At 44.6% G+C, this 22,640-nt stretch overlaps 2 protein-coding genes across 2 annotated transcripts; both read left to right on the top strand.

The window, feature by feature from the left end:
- Nucleotides 1-9,749: 9,749 nt before the first annotated feature.
- On the top strand, nucleotides 9,750-16,293 carry LOC124703637 (PHD finger protein ALFIN-LIKE 8-like). Its single transcript, XM_047235862.1, has 5 exons — nucleotides 9,750-9,904; nucleotides 10,012-10,044; nucleotides 11,342-11,570; nucleotides 15,528-15,654; nucleotides 15,727-16,293. The coding sequence occupies exons 1-5, from the start codon at nucleotides 9,814-9,816 to the stop codon at nucleotides 16,006-16,008; spliced, it is 762 nt and encodes a 253-aa protein (XP_047091818.1). The 5' UTR covers nucleotides 9,750-9,813; the 3' UTR covers nucleotides 16,009-16,293.
- A 3,160-nt stretch (nucleotides 16,294-19,453) lies between these two features.
- On the top strand, nucleotides 19,454-21,179 carry LOC124699761 (putative clathrin assembly protein At1g33340). Its single transcript, XM_047232012.1, has one exon. It carries the CDS (start codon nucleotides 19,635-19,637, stop codon nucleotides 20,823-20,825), a length of 1,191 nt encoding a protein of 396 aa, XP_047087968.1. The 5' UTR covers nucleotides 19,454-19,634; the 3' UTR covers nucleotides 20,826-21,179.
- The last annotated feature ends 1,461 nt before the right edge of the window (nucleotides 21,180-22,640 follow it).

Raw genomic sequence — 22,640 nt, 5'->3', positions numbered from 1 at the left:
GGTTGTTTGAAGCAAACTCAAGTATAAAACGGTGCAACAAGACTCACATATGAACATATTGTAAGTATTATAAGACTTTACATCGTCTCCTTGTTGTTCAAACACCTTAACCAGAAAATATCTAGACACTAGAGATCAATCATGCAAACCAATTTTTAACAAGCTCTATGTAGTTCTTCATTAATGGGTGCAAAGTACATGATGCAAGAGCTTAAACATGATCTATATGAGCACAAAAATTGCCAAGTATCAAATTATTCAAGACATTATACCATTTACCACATGCGACATTTTCCGTTTCCAACCATATAACAATGAATGAAGTAGTTCAACTTTCGCAATGAACATTAAAAGTAAAGCTAAGAACATATGTGTTCATACGAAACAGCGGAGCGTGTCTCTATCCCAAACAAAGAATGCTAGGATCCGATTTTATTCAAACAAAAACAAACAGACGCTCCAAGTAAAGCACATAAGATGTGACGGAATAAAAATATAGTTTCACTAGAGGTGACCTGATAAGTTGTCGATGAAGAAGGGATGCCTTGGGCATCCCCAAGCTTAGATGCTTGAGTCTTCTTAAAATATGCAGGGATGAATCACGGGGGCATCCCCAAGCTTAGACTTTTCACTCTTCTTGATCATATTGTATCATCCTCCTCTCTTGACCCTTGAAAACTTCCTCCACACCAAACTCAAAACAAATTCATTAGAGGGTTAGTGCATAATTGAAAATTCATATATTCAGAGGTGACATAATCATTCTTAACAGTTCTGGACATTGCACAAAGCTACTGAAAGTTAATGGAACAAAGAAATCCATCAAACATAGCAAAACAGGCAATGCGAAATAAAAGGCAGAATCTGTCAAAACAGAACGATCCGTAAAGACGAATTTTTTAGAGGCACCAGACTTGCTCAGATGAAAATGCCCAAATTGAATGAAAGTTGCGTACGTATCTAAGGATCACGCACGTAAATTGGCAGATTTTTATAAATTTTCTACAGCAGGTGCGGCTCAATTTTGTGATAGCAAGAAATCTATTCTTGCATGATAATCCAAATCTAGTATTGACTTTACTATCAAAGACTTTACTTGGCACAACAATGCAATAAAATAAAGATAAGGAGAGGTTGCTACAGTAGTAACAACTTCCAAGACTAAAATATAGAATAAAGTGCAGAAGTAAAATAATGGGTTGTCTCCCATAAGCGCTTTTCTTTAACGCCTTTCAGCTAGGCGCAGAAAGTGTGTATCAAGTATTGTCAAGAGACGAAGCATCAACAGAGGGGTTTGGAGTTTTCTCAACTATGCATTGTATCTTATCTATGTAAGTTTCAGAGGCTCCTTTTTCATTATTCTTAGGCTTGCTATCCTCATCAAACAAATTTTCAGGAACAAGCCAACCATAGTTATTTTCTAGAGCCTCATGCATTCCTAGGAGCTTGCAAGGTATTGATGTCTTAATCTCCCCACCATCATTAACATTATTAGTGTACTTTATTCTATCCATGTCCATCTTTTCAAGTATTCTTTTAAAATCAGGGAACAAACCAAGCCTCTTATGCTTAATAAAAACTTTTCTAACTTCTTTAACTATATCTTCAAATTATCTACCAAGAACTTTTAAAACAAAATCTCTCTTTTCTCCCATCTCCATATCAGAAAGTGTAAGAAACATATGTTGCATTATGGGATTGAGATTAACAAATCTAGTTTCCAACATGTGTACCAAACAGGCAGAAGCACTTTCATAAGTAGGAGCAACTTTTAATAATGGTATATCTTCAAAATCTTCATCCATACTAACATGGGTGAAAAATTCTTCTATATTATCTCTTCCAATGATAGACCCTTGTCCTACCGGTATTTTTTTCAGAGTGAACTTAGGAGGCAACATGATGAAATAAACAAAAGGTAAATAAAGTAAATGCAAGTAACTAATTTTTTTGTGTTTTTAATATAGAGAACGCAAACAAGACAGTAAATAAAGTAAAGCTAGCAACTAATTTTTTTTGTATTTTTGATATAGAGAGCAACCAAAGCACTAAATAAAGTAAAGTAAAGCAAGACAAAAACAAAGTAAAGAGATTGGATGTGGGAGACTCCCCTTGCAGCGTGTCTTGATCTCCCCGGCAACGGCGCCAGAAAAATCCTTGCTGGCGTGCAGTTGACACACGTCCGTTGGGAACCCCAAGAGGAAGGTGTTGATGCGTACAGCAGCGAGTTTTCCCTCAGTATGAAACCAAGGTTATCGAACCAGTAGGAGTCAAGGAACATGTGAAGGTTGTTGGTGACAGAATGTAGTGCGGCGCAACACCAGGGATTCCGGCGCCAACGTGGAACCTGCACAACACAATCAAAGTACTTTGCCCCAACTTAACAGCGAGGTTGTCAATCTCACCGGCTTGCTGTAAACAAAGGATTAGATGTATAGTGTGGATGATGATGTTTGTTTGCGAAGAACGATGAAAGAACAATTGCGATGAGATTGTATTTCGAGATGTAAAGAATGGACCGGGGTCCACAGTTCACTAGTGGTGTCTCTCCCATAAGATAAATAGCATGTTGGGTGAACAAATTACGGTTGGGCAATTGACAAATAAAGAAGGCATAACAATGCACATACATATATCATGATGAGTACTATGAGATTTAATCGGGGCATTACGACAAAGTACATAGACCGCTATCCGAGCATGCATCTATGCCTAAAAAGTCCACTTTCGAGTTATCATCCGAACCCCTTCCAGTATTAAGTTGCAAACAACAGACAATTGCATTAAGTATGATGCGTAATGTAATCAACACAAATATCCTTAGACAAAGCATTGATGTTTTATCCCTAGTGGCAACATCACATCCACAACCTTAGAACTTTCTGTCACTGTCCCAGATTCAATGGAGGCATGAACCCACTATCGAGCATAAATACTCCCTCTTGAAGTTACAAGTATCAACTTGGCCAGAGCCTCTACTAGCAACGGAGAGCATGCAATAACATAAACAACATATATGATAGATTGATAATCAACTTGACATAGTATTCAATATTCATCGGATCCCAACAAACACAACATGTAGCATTACAAATAGATGATCTTGATCATGATAGGCAGCTCACAAGATCTAACATGATAGCACAATGAGGAGAAGACAACCATCTAGCTACTGCTATGGACCCATAGTCCAGGGGTGGACTACTCACACATCGATCCGGAGGCGATCATGGCGATGAAGAGCCCTCCGGGAGATGATTCCCCTCTCCGGCAGGGTGCCGGAGGCGATCTCCCGAATCCCCGAGATGGGACTGGCGGCGGCGGCGTCTCTGGAAGGTTTTCCGTATCGTGGCTCTCGGTACTGGGGTATTCGCGACGAAGGCTTTAAGTAGGCGGAAGGGCGGAGTCGGAGGCGTCACGGGGGCCCCACACGCTAGGGCCACGCGGCCCCCCTAGGCCGCGCCGCCCTAGTGTGGCGGCCCCCCGTGGCCCCACTTCGTTTCTCCCTCGGTCTTCTGGAAGCTTCGTGGAAAAATAGGACCCTGGGCGTTGATTTCGTCCAATTCCGAGAATATTTCCTTACTAGGATTTCTGAAACCAATAACAGCAGAAAACAGCAACTGGCTCTTCGGCATCTCGTCAATAGGTTAGTACCGGACCTCTTTGGAGGTATTGAAGGCGTAGACTACCTTATAGTCTACGGAACCGGGGAGGGTTCCGGAGGAGAGCAAGTTTAGACCAACCAAATAGTAGTAGTATCCGAGCAGTTCGAACTCGTAGTACTTAACTGCTCGAGGAGAATAAATGTATAACCTAGTAAGACTTTTATATTGTAAGTTAAGTTGGGTTCGCCTCGAACCCAGGAGTATTCCTCTTAGGACCCAAGAGGAGCTCCGAGATGATATGTACATGTTGCTTGTAATAATAAATGAATGAGTTATGGACCTGCTATGTTCTGTTGTACTACTCTGAGGGATGTAATATTTGCGGATTGGTACTTCGTGAATGTTATATCAACGACTGGCATACTACAACACATGCAGTGGTATGCAGGGTCACCACATTAAGTTTTATTGTTTGATTATATCTATCATGCTTATGTTAGGATTCTGTGATTCCAGCTATGTTTGCTTTTACACTTAGATTGATCAAAGTAGTGTGACAACATGTCACCTCAAAAATTCTTTGTTTGTTATCACTTACCTACTCGAGGACGAGCAGGAGTTAAGCTTGGGGATGTTGATACGTCCCAAACGTATCTATAATTTTTGATGCTCCATGCTTGTTTTGTTACAATTCTTATATGTTTTATGTGCACTTTTCCACACTTTTTAGCATTTTTTGGGACTAACCTATTAACGCAGTGCCAGTTCTGTTTTCTGCTGTTTTTGTGTTTCAGAAAAGTTGTACATGAAAGTTTCTCGGAATTGGACGAAACAAAAGCCCAGAGTCTTATTTTTCCGGGACGAAGACGGAGCCATGCACAGGAGAGCTGCGACGTGACAGTACATAGGGCAGGCGCGGCCTCACCCTTGGCCGCGCTTGGCCCATGTACTGGCGCCTCGTCGCCTCGTTTGCTCCGCCCCTCCGCCTATTTATTCCTCGTATCGGGAAAACCCCAGGGACCCGAGCCTCCATCCACGAAAAGTTTTGACGCCGCCGTCAACCAAAACCCTAGTTCGGGAGGGTTCTGCAGTCCATCCCGGCACCCTGCCGGAGAGGGAAATCACCGCCGGAGGCCTCTACATCGCCATGTCTTCATCCGAGGTGATGCGTGAGTAGTTCTCCACGGGACCATGGGTCCATAGCAGTAGCTAGATGGCTGTCCTCTCCTTGTTGTGCTTCATGTATAGATCTTGTGAGCTGCCTAACATGATCAAGATCATCTATTTGCATTTGCTACATGTTGGTTTGATGTGGATCCGATTTATAGAGAGATTGCTTTGGTTGAGATTATGTATTATGTTATTATGATCTTGCATGCTCTCCGTTTCTAGTAGACGCTCTGGCCAAGTAGATGCTAGCGACTCCAAGAGAGAGTATTTATGCTCGATAGTGGGTTCATGCCTCTATTTAACCATGGGAAGTGACCTTGTTCTCTATGGTTGTAGATGTGTTGTTGCTACTAGGGAGAAAACAGCGGTGTTCTATTCAAGGGTAGTTTCATCGTTTACTTTACACACATTGCTTAAAGCGATAGTCTGTTGCTTGCAACTTAATACTGGAGGGTGTCGCGGATGCAATCCCGAAGGTGGATTATTAGTCATAGATGCAGTTGGATTACGTCCTATGTATATTGTTGTAATGCCCGCATACTTTCATAGCATGTATTCTGCACCAACCATTAGCGTAGAATCTCTCGTTTGTCAATTGCCCATCCGTAATTTGTTTACCCAACATATTTATTTATTGGGGAGGCGCCTCTAGTGAATCGTGGACCCCGGTCCTTCTTCTTTTAATTGCAATCTTCTAGAACATTTTTACTGTTCGTTCTCTCGCAAACAATTCTTTTTTCCACACGCTTCGTTTAATCCTTTGTTATCAAGCAAAACCAAGTGAGCTTGACAAACTCGCCGAAAGTTGGGGACAAAGTACTTGGTTGTTTATGTGCAGGTCTCCACGTTGCTGCCGACGCCGACAGTTGCGCCCGCCACGAGTTGGTTCGCAACACCTCGGGAGAGAACGTTTTTCTCCTACCGGTCGATAAACCTTGGTTTCTTACTGAGGGAAAACTTCCTGCTGTGCTCATCATACCTTCCTCTTGGGGTTCCACTCAACGTTGCGCATAAATTCTCCTTCATCAACTCCGCGCTCAGCAATCACCTACAACGTAGGTGGCGTTTGCATCTGCGTCCGCCCCGATATCGACTATTTTGATGTGAAGTTCGCCGACTCCGTCCAAGGCTGGCGCAGGAAGTGGCTTTACATCAAGGACGAGTCTTCCGACGCCCAAGAATATGGCCTTGCGCCCTTTGACGCTACCGAAGAAATTCAGAGGCGCAAATCCTGGGATGCAGAGGCTAAAGCCGAAGAAAAAGCAACCACTGACGCTCTGATTACCCGCATCCGTGAACTTCAAAACACCGACAGGGCAGAATTGTCGGGTGTGCAAATCATTGCACATTTTCTTTGGATTCGAGTGCAGCCTCTACAAGTTTGCAAAAATCCCCTCTGGATGTACTCAGGTGCTGGAGATGCCGACCGAATCTCCGACGATCTTTCTGTGAAGGACTTGGAGAAACTCGTCCGCCGCTTCACCTCCTTGAACAAAAACCATGAAGTCCCTTCATCCTGTGGCGTGGAGCCATTCAGTGGTAGCCATGCCCTTCCCAAAGTAAGTGCTTTCTTTCGAGTTATATTTCCTGTATTTTTGACCGCTGTTGTTTTTTTCCTTTGTATATTGATTGTCGTTTCTTCTCTTGTTTTTAACTGCAGAACCATCGAACTCTTTCCTCTCTTTCCCCACTGCCGGAAGGTGGGGAAGTGGATGAGCGGGTCGTTGTCGCTGACGACTCGCAAGAATCCTCCCTTCCTGAGAGTGAACCCGCAGGATCTCAAAGATCTGCGGGTTCCTCTAACAAAGACACAGAGTTCGACTCTGCTCAATCCATCTCTCCTCCTCCCACCGCTTCTCCGGATGAGCGCAAGAGGAAGAGAAACGGCGACGAAGAAGATTCCGATGCATCCAAACTTGCCGAACCAGCTGCTGAGGAATTTTCTCCGGACGATCAAGAGGCCTTCGACCTATTCACCATGACCGGCGTTGTTAGCTCGTAAGTTGTTCTTTGTTGTCTTCTCCTATCTTCTTTTCTTTCGGTTCCCTTATATTTTTTTGCTGCTATATTGAAAGCTGACGAGGGAGAAGAAGAAGAACCCGAAGCTCATGGGCCAGCTCCTACGAGCACTTCCAACACGCTGGTTCTTTCCGAGGAACGTCGTGTTGCTTCAGAAGCCTCACCTCCCCCGCAGCATAATTTAGAAGCACCGACTCCAGTGCCCAGCCCCCGAGCGCCGAAGCCGAAGAAAGCTAAAACCGGGGCTGCTAGCACACAGGAGCTTGCCACTGGGAGTACATCAGGTATTCTCCTTGAGGATGTAAGTTTCTTTTTCCTGCTTGTCAACTTTTTTATGTAGCCCAAAAGATTTTATCTGCCCTGACGTTGTTTTTCTGTCTTGCCGACTTTTTGCAGCCCTTAATGAAAGAGATGGTCAACTTGGGCTCCCGATTTATCGGGTTCCGCGATGAGGCCGTGACTTTAAGAGGTAAAACATTGCTGCTCTTGACATGATTGATGTCCCTATCTTGATTTTGCGTCCTCTCACCTTTTTCTTCTAGATGCGCTTCGTCGTGCCGAGGAACGCGCCGACGATCTGGAGGCCAAGCTCAAAGCTAGCGAGACAGCTCACAAGAAGGCTGAAAAGGACGCCGCTGCTGTCGAAGATCTTCGTCAAAGGCTTCAAGCCGCTGAAGACGCTTTGAGCGATAAAGAGGCCAAGCAGGTCGAGCGCGAAAATGAAATAAGCACGCGCCTTGAAACGCAATCCCGAAGATTTTCAAGTAACACTATCTTTCCTTTTGTCACTTTACTTTCCCTTGTGTCGACCTTATTTATGGTGTTGACGAAGCCTTGCTTTTCTCCAGCAGGGAAAATGGGTGAGCAATACACTCTGAGCCAAGAGTCTAGATGATCGTCTTCTGGACACTCTCGACATTCTTGAGCTAAACTGCGGCTTGGCGCGCAAGTGCATAACTTCCGCGTGGAATGCATTGAAGCGGGTCTTCCCCCACTTCTTCCCCAAGGATACTCAACCAGAGATTTTCTCCCAGCTTGCGCATCATTTCCTGGAGAAGGATGATCCAGCTTGGGCCTATCGTCAAGCTAGCTTGAAGATTGGGGTCGAAGGGACCATCGCCCTTGTCGCGGCCAGTGGCCAAAAAGTCGACTGGGTGAAGGCGAGATCAGGTTGGACTCGTTTACCTCCGTCCATCGCGTTGCTTGCAGCAGATGATGATGTTGCGATGCTACCAAAATCACGACCTTGCGACCTCCAATTCCCATAGACGGCGCCAATTGATAAGGTATTAACTTGTCAATGCATACAGATTGTAGACTTGGATTTCGTAAGAAGTAGATGACAAGTAGATCTAGAAGGTTTCATCCGACAAAGGTGTTTCGACTAAAGTTTACGGTGGGTTTGTTGACAATGAATCGATTGATTTCTCTTCCCTCGGCTCCCCTTTATATAGGAGGTGGATCCGAGGGATTTCGTGCCGTACAAGTTACAAACTGCGAGAAGGCGCGTTGGGACTTTCTCGTACTACTACATGATTCCTAATACAACTAAGTATTCCTTATCAGAAACTCTCTGGGCTTCTGGGCCTCCAATCCTTCAGGTCGTGGGTCTCCAGATAACCTCGGGTACTTTATCCGACATGCCTATTTGGCATGCATATGTCACCAACCACCATCTGCGGGTCACCCAAACCTGTCGTACTTAGACTATGTCGTGGGTATACCTATTTGACATATCCCAAACATCTCGCTGCTCGGGTGCATGCCAACATTATATTCAAATGTCCAACCTACTCCCGGCGGTCATTTGGTGCTTAGCCTGCATCTCATACATTGTCTCTTGTCTCTCGGATCCATGATGACTATATGTTACTTCTCCATACGGACAATATTTACCGAATAACCATCGTGACAATGCACCGCAACATTGTGTGAAAGTAATGGAACTCACCGCAAATAGCCAACCACACTTACACCTTTTACTTAATGTACATACTCTACATTTTTCTCCATGTCTTCCTATTCTTGCATTTTAAATCAAACAAATCAAGTTTCTAATGTTAAAATATAAAAAGTGATGGAGGAATCGGTACGCCACAAGAGAGGCGATTAGGTTTTCTAGGCCGCCTCTCGTCGGCACCGCCGATCTGCTTTAGTTATGTGGCCTTCGGGGCATGGAGGTGGGGTGGATCTCGGCCCCCGTTGGTGGGAGGGCTCCGTTTTTCTTGTTTTAGGGTTAAAGTTTGGTGGAGCATCGCTCAGATGGTGGCGGCGAAACCTTCTCCAATAAAGTCTTGCCGGCTTCAGCGCGATCTCGATGATGACGCCGAGAAGCTCGTGGGAGTGGTCAGGTTCTTGAGGATTTTTTCTAGCTAGGGTGGGAGGGGTCTCCGTATCGTCATGGAGCTTCATCGGCGATTATTCCTTCTTCTTATTCGTATCTGGGATGGATGTGGTCTTCTTGACCCGTTCGGTGACTTTCCGTCCGCAACCAATAACGTCAGCCCGACTCAGGGATAAGCCGCAACGGAAATGCAACGTCGACACCGTCCGTAGGTTAAAGACGAAGGCCATCTCTAAGATTTCTCTTAATGCCAAGATCCTTTTCACACAAAAAAAAAGACAAATCAAATTTCCACATTTTTCTCTGCGTCTTCCTGTCCTTGCATTTCAAATCAGACAAATCAAATTTCAAACCGGGGCCTATGCCGCGACCCGGGAGGCGTGCAAATTCGCGCAGAACCAGAGGCAGCCGCTACATCGTGCATCACACGGACCACTGGGACCGCGCCTGACCGTTTTTCTACCAAGAAAAAGGCCACCACATCGCAAAATATGCACTTAGCACCTCGACGTGATTCAAAACCCGCGCTCCGGTCCCCCACCCTCCACCTCCCCTCCAAATCCATTTCCCTTCCATTCTCCCTGCTCTGCTCTCTTCTAAAGCCTCGCCAGTCGCCTCCGCCACCAAAACCCTAACCCTAGCCCCCCGGTGCTACGTCCACACGCGCACCGCGGAATGGAAGGGGGAGGCGCGCACCGCACGCCGGAGGACGTGTTCCGGGACTTCCGCGCGCGGCGGGCCGGCATGATCAAGGCGCTCACCACCGGTGCGTGCTCTCATTTTTCCTCCGCCCCCGGATTGCTCTGAGGGTCTGTTCCAGAGGATTTGGAGTGTTTCTGACCGGTTCCTGGATTTTGGTTTCTCGATTTGCAGATGTGGAGAAGTTCTACCAGCAGTGCGACCCAGGTGAGCTCGCGGCCGCCCCCGATTCGCCCTTCTCGGGACTCGAATTCGCTTGGATTTTTATGCGGGTTTTGATATGCTCGTCCGGGGTTGGCGTTTCTCGTGTGATTTCCTTTTGCTCCCTACCATAGGAGGGAATTTTGTGTGCGGCTGCTATTGTTATTGGCTCTAATCTGGGAGCACCCGTGCCTTTGAGCTTTGACCCCCTTCATGTCGGAGGATTTTGCTGCAATTCATGTTCTAGTGGGTTATGATTTTTCAGCCCTATTTGTTACGCCTTTGATTTTTGCTGGGAAAGTCTGCACTGGAATAGTTCTTGTGCTAATTTGGTGCTTATTGCCTTCGATCTACTAAGGGCATGAGCAATGGAGGCAGCTGTCCAACTAGGCTTGGATAAAACTTTTGACATATGCATGCCAGTATTGTAGTCACATTAATATGTCTTCTCTCAAAAGTCGATTTGGTTTTTCTCTCTCTCTCACATTTTCCACTTTATGGCTGAAGAGGTTGCCTCCTGATGAAGAGGCTGCCTCCTCATCCGAACCTACTTTGGACCACCCGAACCTAGTTAAAGGTGTGAGGCAACACCACTAGGGCTATGCATTGGGCATGCCCTAACAGAACAGTAGCTGTGCTAAAAGATGGAGAGAGAGAGAGAGAGGGGGGAGAGAGAGAGCATGTATCTTTCTGATTTGTTGACTAATGCCCTCCTCACAACAAAAATGTTGTGGGGGCGGGGTCGGGGATGTACCAAATGACCACGGTGTCCATCTTGTGAAGGGTGTTTTTGGCTTTTATTTTTTTACTAGTAGGCAGTTTTCTACTGACGCAGTGCTGAAGTTTAGTTGTAAGCTTTACTGTGCTGACACCCTGAATAACTCGATGTACTGGATCAGGCCATTCGATGGAACCAAGGTCGAGTAGAACTTTGGAGGCTTCTGGAACATTTTTTTGTCATTTAGTACCAAATGACATATTTTTTCTTTCCTTTCTGAAGCTCCGTAATATATGTTGGCTCATGTCTTCATGATGTCAGATGTATATACTATTTATCTTGGGTTAGTCTTGACCATTGTATGGGGTTATAGATCTAAATTCTTGTTATTGTACTTCCGTGTACGATGGCAAAGTCTCTGATCGAACCGTTATTTTCCTCCTTTTCTGGTTTCGGTGTTCTGTGGACACACAGTTGCAGTCGTTTTCAAAAATTGTTGGTTCTTACTTATTTTTTGTTAGATAGCATAAAAGAAATAATCGTGAGAGGGATGAGGAGGCTCAGAGATTACCATTTTGGTTGCAGAGAAAGAGAATCTTTGTCTGTATGGTCTTCCCAATGAAACGTGGGAAGTTAACTTGCCAGCGGAGGAGGTTCCCCCGGAACTTCCAGAGCCAGCACTGGGAATCAATTTTGCACGGGACGGGATGGATGAGAAAGATTGGTTGTCACTTGTTGCGGTGCATAGTGATGCCTGGCTGCTAGCAGTAGCCTTCTACTTTGGAGCAAGATTCGGGTTTGATAAAGAATCCAGGTATTGCATTTATTTCTGAGACAAGCAATTTTACTTGTGATCTGCCTATAGTTCTGTGATATTGTTGTTCTTTGTATTTTTCGTCATATTTAACTCTGGTAATGTCACTATTGAATAATCAGCCCAATATTGTTATCTTGACATTGTAATTGTTTTCAGTTTGATGCGTTACATCAGTTATGTTGCAAAACATAAACTTACTTTGGTCACTCAAATGCTTAGTAGGTCTGTCAATGAGCCAAGCTAGAGCATTAGAGCTTTGCAAGGTGCTTGGCCTCTGCTCCAACAGAGTATGGAACAGCTTATAGTTCGGCTGCTAAAGCATTAGCAGTTAGGTGAATTCACAATCAGTTAGAAATCAGCATTAAAATTCCCAGGCTCCATGCAGACTCAGCCCACTCTCCCCACCCCGGTAGCCTTCATTGGAGTACAGGGAGTCGACGATTTTGCCACCGTCAGAGTCAGGGGAGAGAAGCGTGGCAGAGTCCACAGCAGAGGATGGACTCGAAACGAAGAGAATGGTCGGCGCCCACACTGGGACAAAGGACTTTTATCTGGCTTTCTTCCCAGGCAGGAACCGACCAAGGTGCACATGACAACGACAATCAATCTGAGGTCTTTTGGATGCTCTTAGATCACCATGGATATAGACCGCACTGTCTTCCAAGGGCAAGATATGCACATGGTACTGTTACTGTGTACAATCTTCTTTTGGCTGCTCCTAGATCGCCATGGATATAGATTGCACTGTTTTACATGGGCAATAGATTGCACTGTTTTACATGGGCAAGATCTGCCTTTGCTACTGTCACTGTACAATCTCGCTAGTATTGTTGCCAGGTCAGAAGTTTATTTTGGAGACTGTAAGTTGGAGAACAACATGTATTGGGTTGGAGGGAGTATACTACTACTGTATGGAAATTGAAGTGTGGAGGAACATTATTGATAAAATATGGAGTTGGATATATTTAGGTTTTATGGTGAATTAACTGGATATCTAATTTTGATCCAAGATGGTCCAGTATCCCCTCCCCATCTTTCTCAATACCCAGAAGCTAGGGAGCTGGCTGAAAATGAAATTGGGTACATTCCACATCATGTGAATCCTGGATAAATAAATATAGTAAGAAGTTGACTTTACCCATAACTAGTAACTTGGCAGCTAAGAATATTATAAGCAAACCGAACATTGCCAAATATTTAAATTTAACGTGCAGTTCCTTATTAGTTTAACAGTAATTTTAGATAATAATAAATAAATTCAGCAGAAGCAAATTTTCTACTCCCTCCGATCCATAATAAGTGTCAGGGATTTTGTTCAAATTAGTTCATTCTTTGAGTGCTGTCTTCAGTGGTTCCCTATTTATTTTTAAAATGCTTGATTGGCACATGAATCAGATCTGATTGGGCACATGAATCAGTGGTTTACAGCCCAATCCATGTTTTATCAGTGTGTCATTGGTCATTGCATATTTGCATGTCTGATTTGATCACTAAATTGGCTAATGCGGTATTGTTTTTTTTTTGTAATCCTCGATAGGCTAAAATGTTTGGAAGGGTTCATTGCAAGAGTGGACAATGTTCTGTAGATGGCGTTAGGGGTGGGCAAACAACGGTTTCAGGGTTTGACCGGTTTTTAGCTTAGTTCATTTTTTGCACTAAAGTGAAAGTCAAGATTTGATTTGTGAAAGAAAATGAACTACTCCCACCAACCGGTTTGAAACAGTTTTCACCGGTTTCAATTTTGCACACCCCTACATATTGTGGACATTGTTCTGGTTGTGAATGCTATCTAAAGCATAGTTACCTTATTCACGGTTCATTTTGTTCTTAGCGGATTGCAGAGGATCTTGTGACTGTAAACTGTTAGAAATGCAGACTAGTTAAGAATAGTTCTTTAGCCACACGAGTGCTAATTATGATCTTGTGTTGAATTGATATTTAGAGTTTTGAGGTCTCATCCTCCATGCTTTGGGATTAGTCACTCTATTTCTCACTAATATTGTACATATAGTATGCTGAGAAGATTTATTCGCAGCACAACTTGCAAGGATTGTCTACAAGATTTTCACATATGCATAATCATAGTTGTCAGAATCATGATTCTACTATACGATTATACAACTTTACGACCTAAACTTGGTGGAACGATTCAACGATTCTGCTAGGTAGAATCTAAGATTTCACGATTCTAAAAGTCAAGATCCTACGATTTGCGATTCTACCGTAGAGGTTCCGATCCGATTCAAAATCACGATTCTGTCAACATTGTGGATTAACGTGTATTATGTATGTATAAAAATACTTAAGTAATAGCAACAGATAATCCATGTTGGTGATTGTCATAGTATAAGCACCATCAGAAAGGAGGCTTCATTGATTAGCATATGACACTGAAGTCATAATCATAATTAATTGCAAGAAAATATGAGGTGGAAGGTTGTATAGATTATAAAAAAATATTGACATATAACTGATGTCCACATGGGCTGCTGGGTCAGTTGCCAGTGAGACAATTGAGTGGCAACTGGCAAGTCCTGAGGTCTCCCTAATAGATCAATGTGTTGGAAGACATGATAAAAATCGATGTTCATGTTATGCGCATATCTCTGTTTCAGTTTAGTGCTTAAGACAAATATATTTTCTTTCTTACATAACCTAACAGGTCAGTATCTCTGTGCGTCAGTTAAGTGCTAAGATTTTTTTTAAATGTAAGCTGACAGTTAAGTAGAGCTGCTGCCTTCTTTTTACGAAGGGGAGCCTTGGCGCAGTGCTAAAGTTGCTGCCTTGTGACCAGAAGGTCATGGGTTCAAGTCATGGAAACAGCCTCTTGCAAAAATTGCAAGGAAAGGCTGCGTACAATGACCCTGGATCCTGCGCAAAGCGGGAGCTTCATGCACTGGGTTTCCCTGCCCCTGACAGTTCAGTAAGTCTAGTTGATGTTCTAAGAATGATCACAGTGGGGTTGTTCCCTAAGATTTCTTCCTTTTCATATCTATTTTTACTCGTGTTGAATTTTTCTGTAACTAGAATGGTGTAACTGTATGTCTAAATAGCCGTTAAGAAAAACGCTTTTGCCTCTTGTTTATCTCTTATTTATTTTGTAATATTCTTGTGGTACTGGATGCTATCTAGTCATTCATTTCGGCTTTTGTGCTGCTAGTTGGTTCCATACTTGCATACTTGATTTGATTCCTAATGGGAGTTCATGGTATATCTAGCTTTACGTTATCCTTACATCTCCTCTATTCCATTTTGTTTGACCCATTGATGACTTCACCAGAGTCTGTACTCTGTATTGTAAGGATGAGTGGTCTTTCACAATTGGTCCATCTGTTCCACTGTAGTAGTGTCAGTGTGCATTGAGAAACTCCTCTCATTTATGCATATCTTGATTTAACTTTTTGATTCGTCATTCACTTCATGGTCGTCCATTGCAGTTGAACAACAAACATCCTGTTTAGTCGTGATTTTTTGTAATCCATTACAGTTGAAAATTTCCATCTCAAAATAATGGAAACATTGATACAGAAATCTTTAACTAGGAGCAGATACACATATATACATATGGTTAAAGTTATTATTTCTGGGTGAATAGAATTGATTCTTGCTTGTTACGAATAAAAAAAGATAAAATTTGAATGGACTCGAGTATTATGGTATATGTATCCATTGCTTATCTTTTGAAGTTGTCAAGTTTGGTTACCCTAATAGGTGAACCAATTTACGTACAGTGTTGCTGTTGTAATCATAGATAGATATCTTATGCAAATGGTGAGATAAAGAAGTTCTCTTTACTATTCAGATTTTTTTTCCCTTGCCATGTTTAGGCATTATGAAGTTATTTCAATTTTTAAAAATATTTCATGCATTTGAAGGTGTGATTATTCTTTTATATATGCACAGTTGCACACTGAGCGTCAAGTTCAATAATTACCTTTTGTGATTGTCTTGCAGGAAGCGGCTTTTTAGTATGATAAACAACCTCCCCACTATATATGAGGTTGTCACAGGAACTGCAAAGAAGCAGGTCAAAGAAAAAACCCCGAAAAGCAGCAGCAAGATAAACAAATCTGGCACAAAGGTAACCAATCATCTTAATATTATTGTAACAATGCTGACTGCAAAATAGGGTCATAACCTTTTTACTCCCCAGCCATCACGCCTGCCAGAACTAAACTCGAGGGGTCCGAAGATGCCACCTCCGAAGGATGAGGATGACAGTGGAGGTGAGGAAGAAGAGGGAGAAGAACATGAAAATGCACTATGTGGTGCGTGTAATGACAACTATGGACAGGATGAATTCTGGATCTGTTGTGATGCTTGTGAGACATGGTACCATGGTAAGTGTGTGAAGATTACACCTGCCAAAGCTGAGCACATCAAGCAGTACAAATGCCCGAATTGCAGCAGCAGTAGCAAGAGAGCCAGAGCATAGATGCCTGAAGAACCAAGAATTTGACCTACTGTAAAGACCCACATGGGATGGGATGCCCAATGGGTGTGCATTCGGTTGCTTTGAGATTAGGACCAGCTTTAGAGGTCTTTATGTGTTATGTGGTGTATGTCTGACATTCTAGATTTTCCATTAGTATTAGCAACTAATTGTAACAGCTTGTATTTGTTCGAGCCTTCTCGGTGCACATGTTTGAGACTTATTGTTTTTAGCTTGTGTATCATGTACTTGTAGTTCCTTGGAAAAAAAAGCCTGTTGTTGTGTTATATTGCACTCCACCGAGATCATTTGGGCATGAAATCTAGCAGGAAGGCCATCTAGTTGTGGTGTTTGTCAACTCATGTAATAGCGGTTTCTTTTCTGGTGATTTTAGTTTGTATGTTTTTATTTTATTTTATCTGTTATCATGGCCAAACATATCAATGGTTTGCTGGACTACCTGCCAATGCATAACACTGATCATGTTTCAGATTTAGACGTTGCTGAGACCTCATCTTTCCCTTCAGCAGTTCTCCTCTGCTTTTGTGACAGCTTATTTCCATATAATCTAGTGGGTTTGACTTGTGCAGTGCTCAACTTTTGTCAAGTGGGACATCCGGATTGAAGAGTAGACTGCATCAGATGCTGCCCCGCCAGTTTACACGCGGATCTGCATCAATCGAGGTCCGCTTTACCTTTGCTCCTCTGCTTTTGTTTTTCTCTCTTTGACGTCCTGGTTTTCTGCTCATGTCCTTGTCCTAGTTGCAGCCTATCTACTTTATCTTCCACTCTGCCAACCTTTGTCTTTTTGACTTGTCAAGTTTATCGCAATTCTTTTCTGGTCTGTTTCAGCGCTTTCCGTGCGCTCCAAATCCTGGCGACAACAATAGCTCACTGTTGTGTAAGATCTTTTCGATTTTTTGGCTGGTTGCTGTGTTGGTTGTTTGGATAAATGTGGCGATGGTTCAACTGCCACCCAGGTCAGGTGCCACGCCAGTTTCTACCACATAGCGCCTACCTTATTAGCAGGCAGCTTACGATGAGAAGACATAATATATATACAATTGTGGTGAGAGAAATCATCTATGAGAACACTATATTACCAATGACTTTTGCTTGAAACAATAGGAGAACCAAACATCTGAATAAACAAGGTCAAAAGAACACCTATACATATTCACTAAAAAACAACACCCATGCAGAGATTCGCTGTAACTATATATGTGCATCAAAATTACAAACTAGACATGTCACCTAAAAGACAAACCCCAGAAGACCAAGATGAACTAAGTATGGCAAAGAGGAGCCACCTAGATGACCAAGATGATGATGCCATTACCGAAAGGAGCCGATAGACCAGGAATTGAGCGCAACCAATCTGAGGAAATGATTTTGAGGTGGGCTTCAGATGTATTGGGAAACCAAAAATCAATAAGAAGGTAGACTGAATTTGACCAGAGATGGAGACAGACGAGTTGTGCGTCCAATCGCTCAAGGGGTATAGTAGAACCCCTATATTAGGCTCTGATACCATGTGAAAAAAATATGCATTTTGTATTTTTGGAGAGGTCAAGAGACGAGACATATACAAGTCCAAATGTGGTGAATATGCAGTTGATCCTTCGTACACAAGGATAGCATATGTACATCTAATAAACGGAAAGTTCAATTTTGACTTTTAATGGCGCGCTCTGTTTCCTGTTCCAAACAATAAAACACGAGGAGATGACTGTAAAATTTAGCTGAAAAATAGATCTATAACTACTGTTTCTTTGAGATTTTCGATCATGTTCATGCTAATGGTGCAAACGTAATTTCCATATATTTGTAAATTACTCAACTTGTTAAAGCTGAAAGGATATTTTTGAGTAGTTGTTCGGCATTTTAGGTCTAGCACTGTTTTTAAGGTAATATACTCAATAACCGGGATACATGTTTTTTGTAACGTAGTGCCAATTAATTATTGAATACATCACATTCCTAGTTAATGAATTTGAATCTGATGCTGTAGCAAAGCAGCATCAAATTCCAGTATTATAACCCCCACTGATGCAGGGTTAGTGTTGCATGCACCACATGAAGGCAGAGGCCCCGTCGGTGTATATTAATCACTATTTTCCCCACTTTTGTGTAGAATTTTTCATGCTAAGGCAGGGGTCAGGAAAGAACAACAACATAAGAATTCCAACTTCATTGTTTGCTTCACTAAATTGTAAGTACTATTACAGAAACACTACCTTTGCCTTTAGTCTTGTCAACTAGTAATGCCTTTGCACTTTCTCCGATCCTCCCCCTCCAACAGAATGTTCTTTGAGGGAAATGTTGCATGCCATGACATGGACAAATGATCAGCTGAAAGTTCTGTATAATTGACATGGTTGGTCCATGGGATATGTAAGTAGAATTCCCATATGATGTTGCTGTCGACCCATGTGATCGATACTTTCGAGAATAAGAATTTGAGCATGGTGGACTGAATCAAATGGTGCCAAAATGTCGACATGAATGCAGAAACTAATTTCGCCCGTTTGCAAGCGTCCTTTTTTCAAAATTTTACTAGCGTAAGTGTACTTACCGTTTTACATAGATGTGCAAAATATCATAATCATGCTATCTTCTATTGCTTTCCAACAGAAAAACATAGTGCTATCCGTGAAGCATTTTTTTTTCTAGCTCATTCAGCCACCACTAACATAGCACGAAGAATATGTGTGGGGTTGAGTTGTTTCAAATGGCTAGGAATGTTCCACACCATCAATTTCTTTCTATTGAAAACATCTTTCGAGGAAATTATCCAACCTACACTTTTCGTGCTCCGATTCGTCGACTCATCGGGTGACACACTTTGTGCTACAAAGTGCACTGGAGCAACAATATCAACCCCGCAACTAAACCCCATGGCCATGAGGAGTTCTAAAGTTCCCATTAATTTTCTGTGAGGTATAAAGCAAAAGTCTAGCATTATCCCATCACTATTGCTAGCTGCCAGCACCATATATAAGAGAGTGACAGATATGTTTGTGAGAGAGGCGAATAGATTATGATAGCGCTTCTCCTGGGAATGTACCCAAGTTTGGGTTAACCGTGCGCCGCTTTCAGTTAGTCCAAAAACCCTACATTCTTCTCAGAAAGCTCCTTGTTTTGATGTTGATATTTAGGAATCCATACTAATACTAAAGAACTTGTTTGTTTGAGTCAAACCTACTGTCCAAATTGCCAATGGAAGAAGCCTTTGATGCATGAGGTATCTGATTCCAAAGGCATTTGATTCTTCCACCCAAGAGTTGACCTCCGAATATAATTTCCTGCACATTCCCCTCTCCTCTCTCTCATAATATTTAGTGGTAGTAGTGGTGGTTAGCTTTCGTCTTGCCGCTCCTTTTCCCCAAGTCATAAGGCCAATAGTAGATCTGTTGACGCAGAGGCTTCACTGGAGAATTTCTTGTGAAGATGACACTCATCAGAGTCTGACCATGGCCATCCATAGGTTCCTTTCTCTCTCTACTTATATCTCCCATGGCCCACTTGCAAGTGAGTGCATGCAGAAGAGGGAGTGTGCTATAACTCTCATGCACCATATCTCTCTCATCTCCTCCTCCTCTCTATATTCTCATGAGGGCATATAAGACATGAAGGTGTTCAGGGGCAAGATTTGGACAGCACTAGGGTCACTCATGGACCATGCAGGCGCAGCCGCCTCCACCAAGGCTTCCACGGCGGCGGCGCCGGACCGAGCGCTCCTAACCGACATCGAGGCTGCCATCGCGCGGTGCACCGACGGTGGCGGCGGGGGCGGGAGCGTCAGCGACGACCGGCATGTGCACGAGATCCTCTTTCTCGTCTCCAACGCGCCGGGCGCGATCACCTTCCTCTCCCGCCGCATCACGGCGCGCCTCGAGGCCGCGCGCACCCCGGCCACCGCGCTCCGGTCTCTGCTCCTCGTCCACCGCCTCCTCCGCGCCGGCGACCGCTACTTCGAGCAGGACTTCCGCGGCCTCTGGGCCTCCCGCGACCTCCGCGTCAACGCGCCACGGTGCGGCTGTTCCTGCTCTCCCCTCGCTGCCTCCGGCGCCGGGGTCAACTATGTCACGGCCAGCGTTGCGGCTGCCACCGGCGCCTGCTCCTTCCTCCACGGCTACACGGCCTACATCGAGGAGCGTATGCAGTGGGTGATCAACCAGTCCGGCAACCTGGAGCCGACCCCTCCGCCACAACAGGATCCCGACGATGGCAAGCCGCACCCGCACTCCTCCTACGACCACGCCGCCGCCGAGGCGCTCCTCTTCAAGCTCGCCATGTGCCAGAGGCTGCTCGACGTCGCCGTCCAGCTCCTGCCGGACAACAACACGAGCGCCAGCGCCGCCGCGCGCTCGGCCTTCGGCATTGTGCTCCGGGAGAGCTTCAAAGTTTACGACGCCTTCAAGGAAGGCCTCGACCTGATGCTACGGTCAAGAAGCGTCGGCCTCACCAAGTCTCTCAGGGTTTCGGCTCACGAGGTTCTCAGGAAGGCCTGCGCTCAGACTCCTGAGCTCAAAGACTTCTACCACAAGTGCAAGAAGAGCAATGTCGGCAAGGTCATGGAGTACCCCGTCGTCAGGGTCGTCACCCAGGCGACTGAGCTCGTGCCGCCGGTCAGCAGGGAAGAAGAGCTTGACAGTGGTGAGGTAGTGCAGGAGAGCGAAGGCGACATGTCGTTTGAGAGCAAGCTGGAGACTACTATCAACGCGGTGTGGGTGGAGTTCGACGACGATGATCAGCAGGCTGGCCGTGAGACTACCGGCGACGATCACGGCAGCTTGCAGGCCCAGCAGCCTAGCTAGCTAACCAGCGGAGTACGTAGGAGTTATTTGCAGCATCCAAGTATATTAATTTTGAGTGATTGGATTGGTCTTCTCGATCACCTCTTCTCTTCTTGTGTTTCAAGGGTAGTCAACTGAAGGATCCGGCCGTGTCTTCATTCACTTGGCAAGAAAGCCAATAATTTTCCTTTAAAGTTCTGTTGTTTCTTCTTGGTAGTTTTTTTCTTGTCGCTTTTGTTTGCTCCTTATGCTTCCACGTAGCCTATTGTTTTTGCCATCATATTCATGTGTTGACACTACCAAGTGATCGATCATATATATTCCTTTCTTTGGCCAAACATACACATGGTGTAACAATAGCATGGTGTAATTTAGTACTCCTTACATTTCTTCTTAACAATGTACTAGTATCAAATTTGGTTGCAGTTTAACTTCTTGATTATTGTGATACCATTTCAACTCATAAACCTGAATTTGGAATATTATCACAACAATCTCACACAAATAAGCAAATATGCACTTCTACTCACTTGCTCTCTTCATCTAGGTCTAGAATAAGTAGTATTGGTCGCTCTTTACATGTTGGACCAACAATCTCACACAAATAAGCAAATATGTACTTCTACTCACTTGCCCACATATGAGATCAATACTCTTGCAAATAACACAACTAAACAAGTACATTATGTAGAAGCAGTAGTTTTGTTTAATTTCACCAATAAACACATGCAGGATTTAGATTCCAACTCAAAACCATGATCTAGATAGCTCTCCATTGAATAGGGGCTCGACATGGATAGCTCTAGGAGCTCTCGCGCTCGCGCGGGCGATAGCCCGTCGCCGGCGTTCGACCCCTCGTCGACCTGCGCCACCCCGCCCTTAGCTTTAGGCTCCGTCCCTCCTAGCCTGCTCCTCCCCACCCACGCCTCTGCGCTCACCGTGTCGCTGCTGGCCGCGTCGCCGGTCGCCTCCATCGTCCTCGCGACGGTAGGGGCATCGGGGACCAGAGTTTCTGGTGCCGACGCCGTCCCTCCAAGCTCGGCCTCCCCAACTGCCGTCCCTAGCGACCCCGATGGTGCAGCACCCGAGCCCGCAGCCGCTCCCGCGTCCAGAACGGCCGGCGCGCCGCGCCTCTCGTCAGGTGCGCGCTTCCTTGACTCAATCCTCTCTATGTTTCACTCCACCGTTGCAAGTTCGATCAGTGGTTCGTGCTCGTTGTTCGATTCTGGGTTACACCGGCTAGTCTCTCCCCCCGGATTAACAAACACTGCGTTGTTAACGCCCTCAACTACAATTTCACGGTCTTCCCGGACTCGTTTCTGGTGCGGTGCCATGGCGGCGCTAGGTTCTCCGCTCTGGCAGCCTCGCCGGCCATCTGCGAGTTCATCCTCGCGCGGAGAACCTTCTCTCTTGGTAAATCTATGTACTTTTTGCACCGTGATTGGCGCGCGGCGGCCGCGGCGGTCGCCTCCCTCCCATCGTGGCCCCCGTGTTGGGAGCTGGTGCCTTTTTGCGGTGGCGCGGATGGCGGACGTCCGGCGAGCGGCTTGATACGTCTCCGACGTATCGATAATTTCTTATGTTCCATGCCATATTATTGATGATACCTACATGTTTTATGCACACTTTATGTCATATTCGTGCATTTTCTGGAACTAACCTATTAACAAGATGCCGAAGAGCCGATTGTCGTTTTCTCGCTGTTTTTGGTTTCAGAAATCCTAGTAACGAAATATTCTCGGAATTGGACGAAATCAAAACCCAGTGGTCCTATTTTGCCACGAAGCTTCCGAAGACCGAAGAGGAGTCGAAGTGGGGCCACGAGGGGCCGCCACC

Source organism: Lolium rigidum, chromosome 3 (genome assembly GCF_022539505.1).
Source record: "Lolium rigidum isolate FL_2022 chromosome 3, APGP_CSIRO_Lrig_0.1, whole genome shotgun sequence".
NCBI lineage: Eukaryota > Viridiplantae > Streptophyta > Magnoliopsida > Poales > Poaceae > Lolium > Lolium rigidum.
This window is presented reverse-complemented; position numbering and strand designations above follow the sequence as displayed.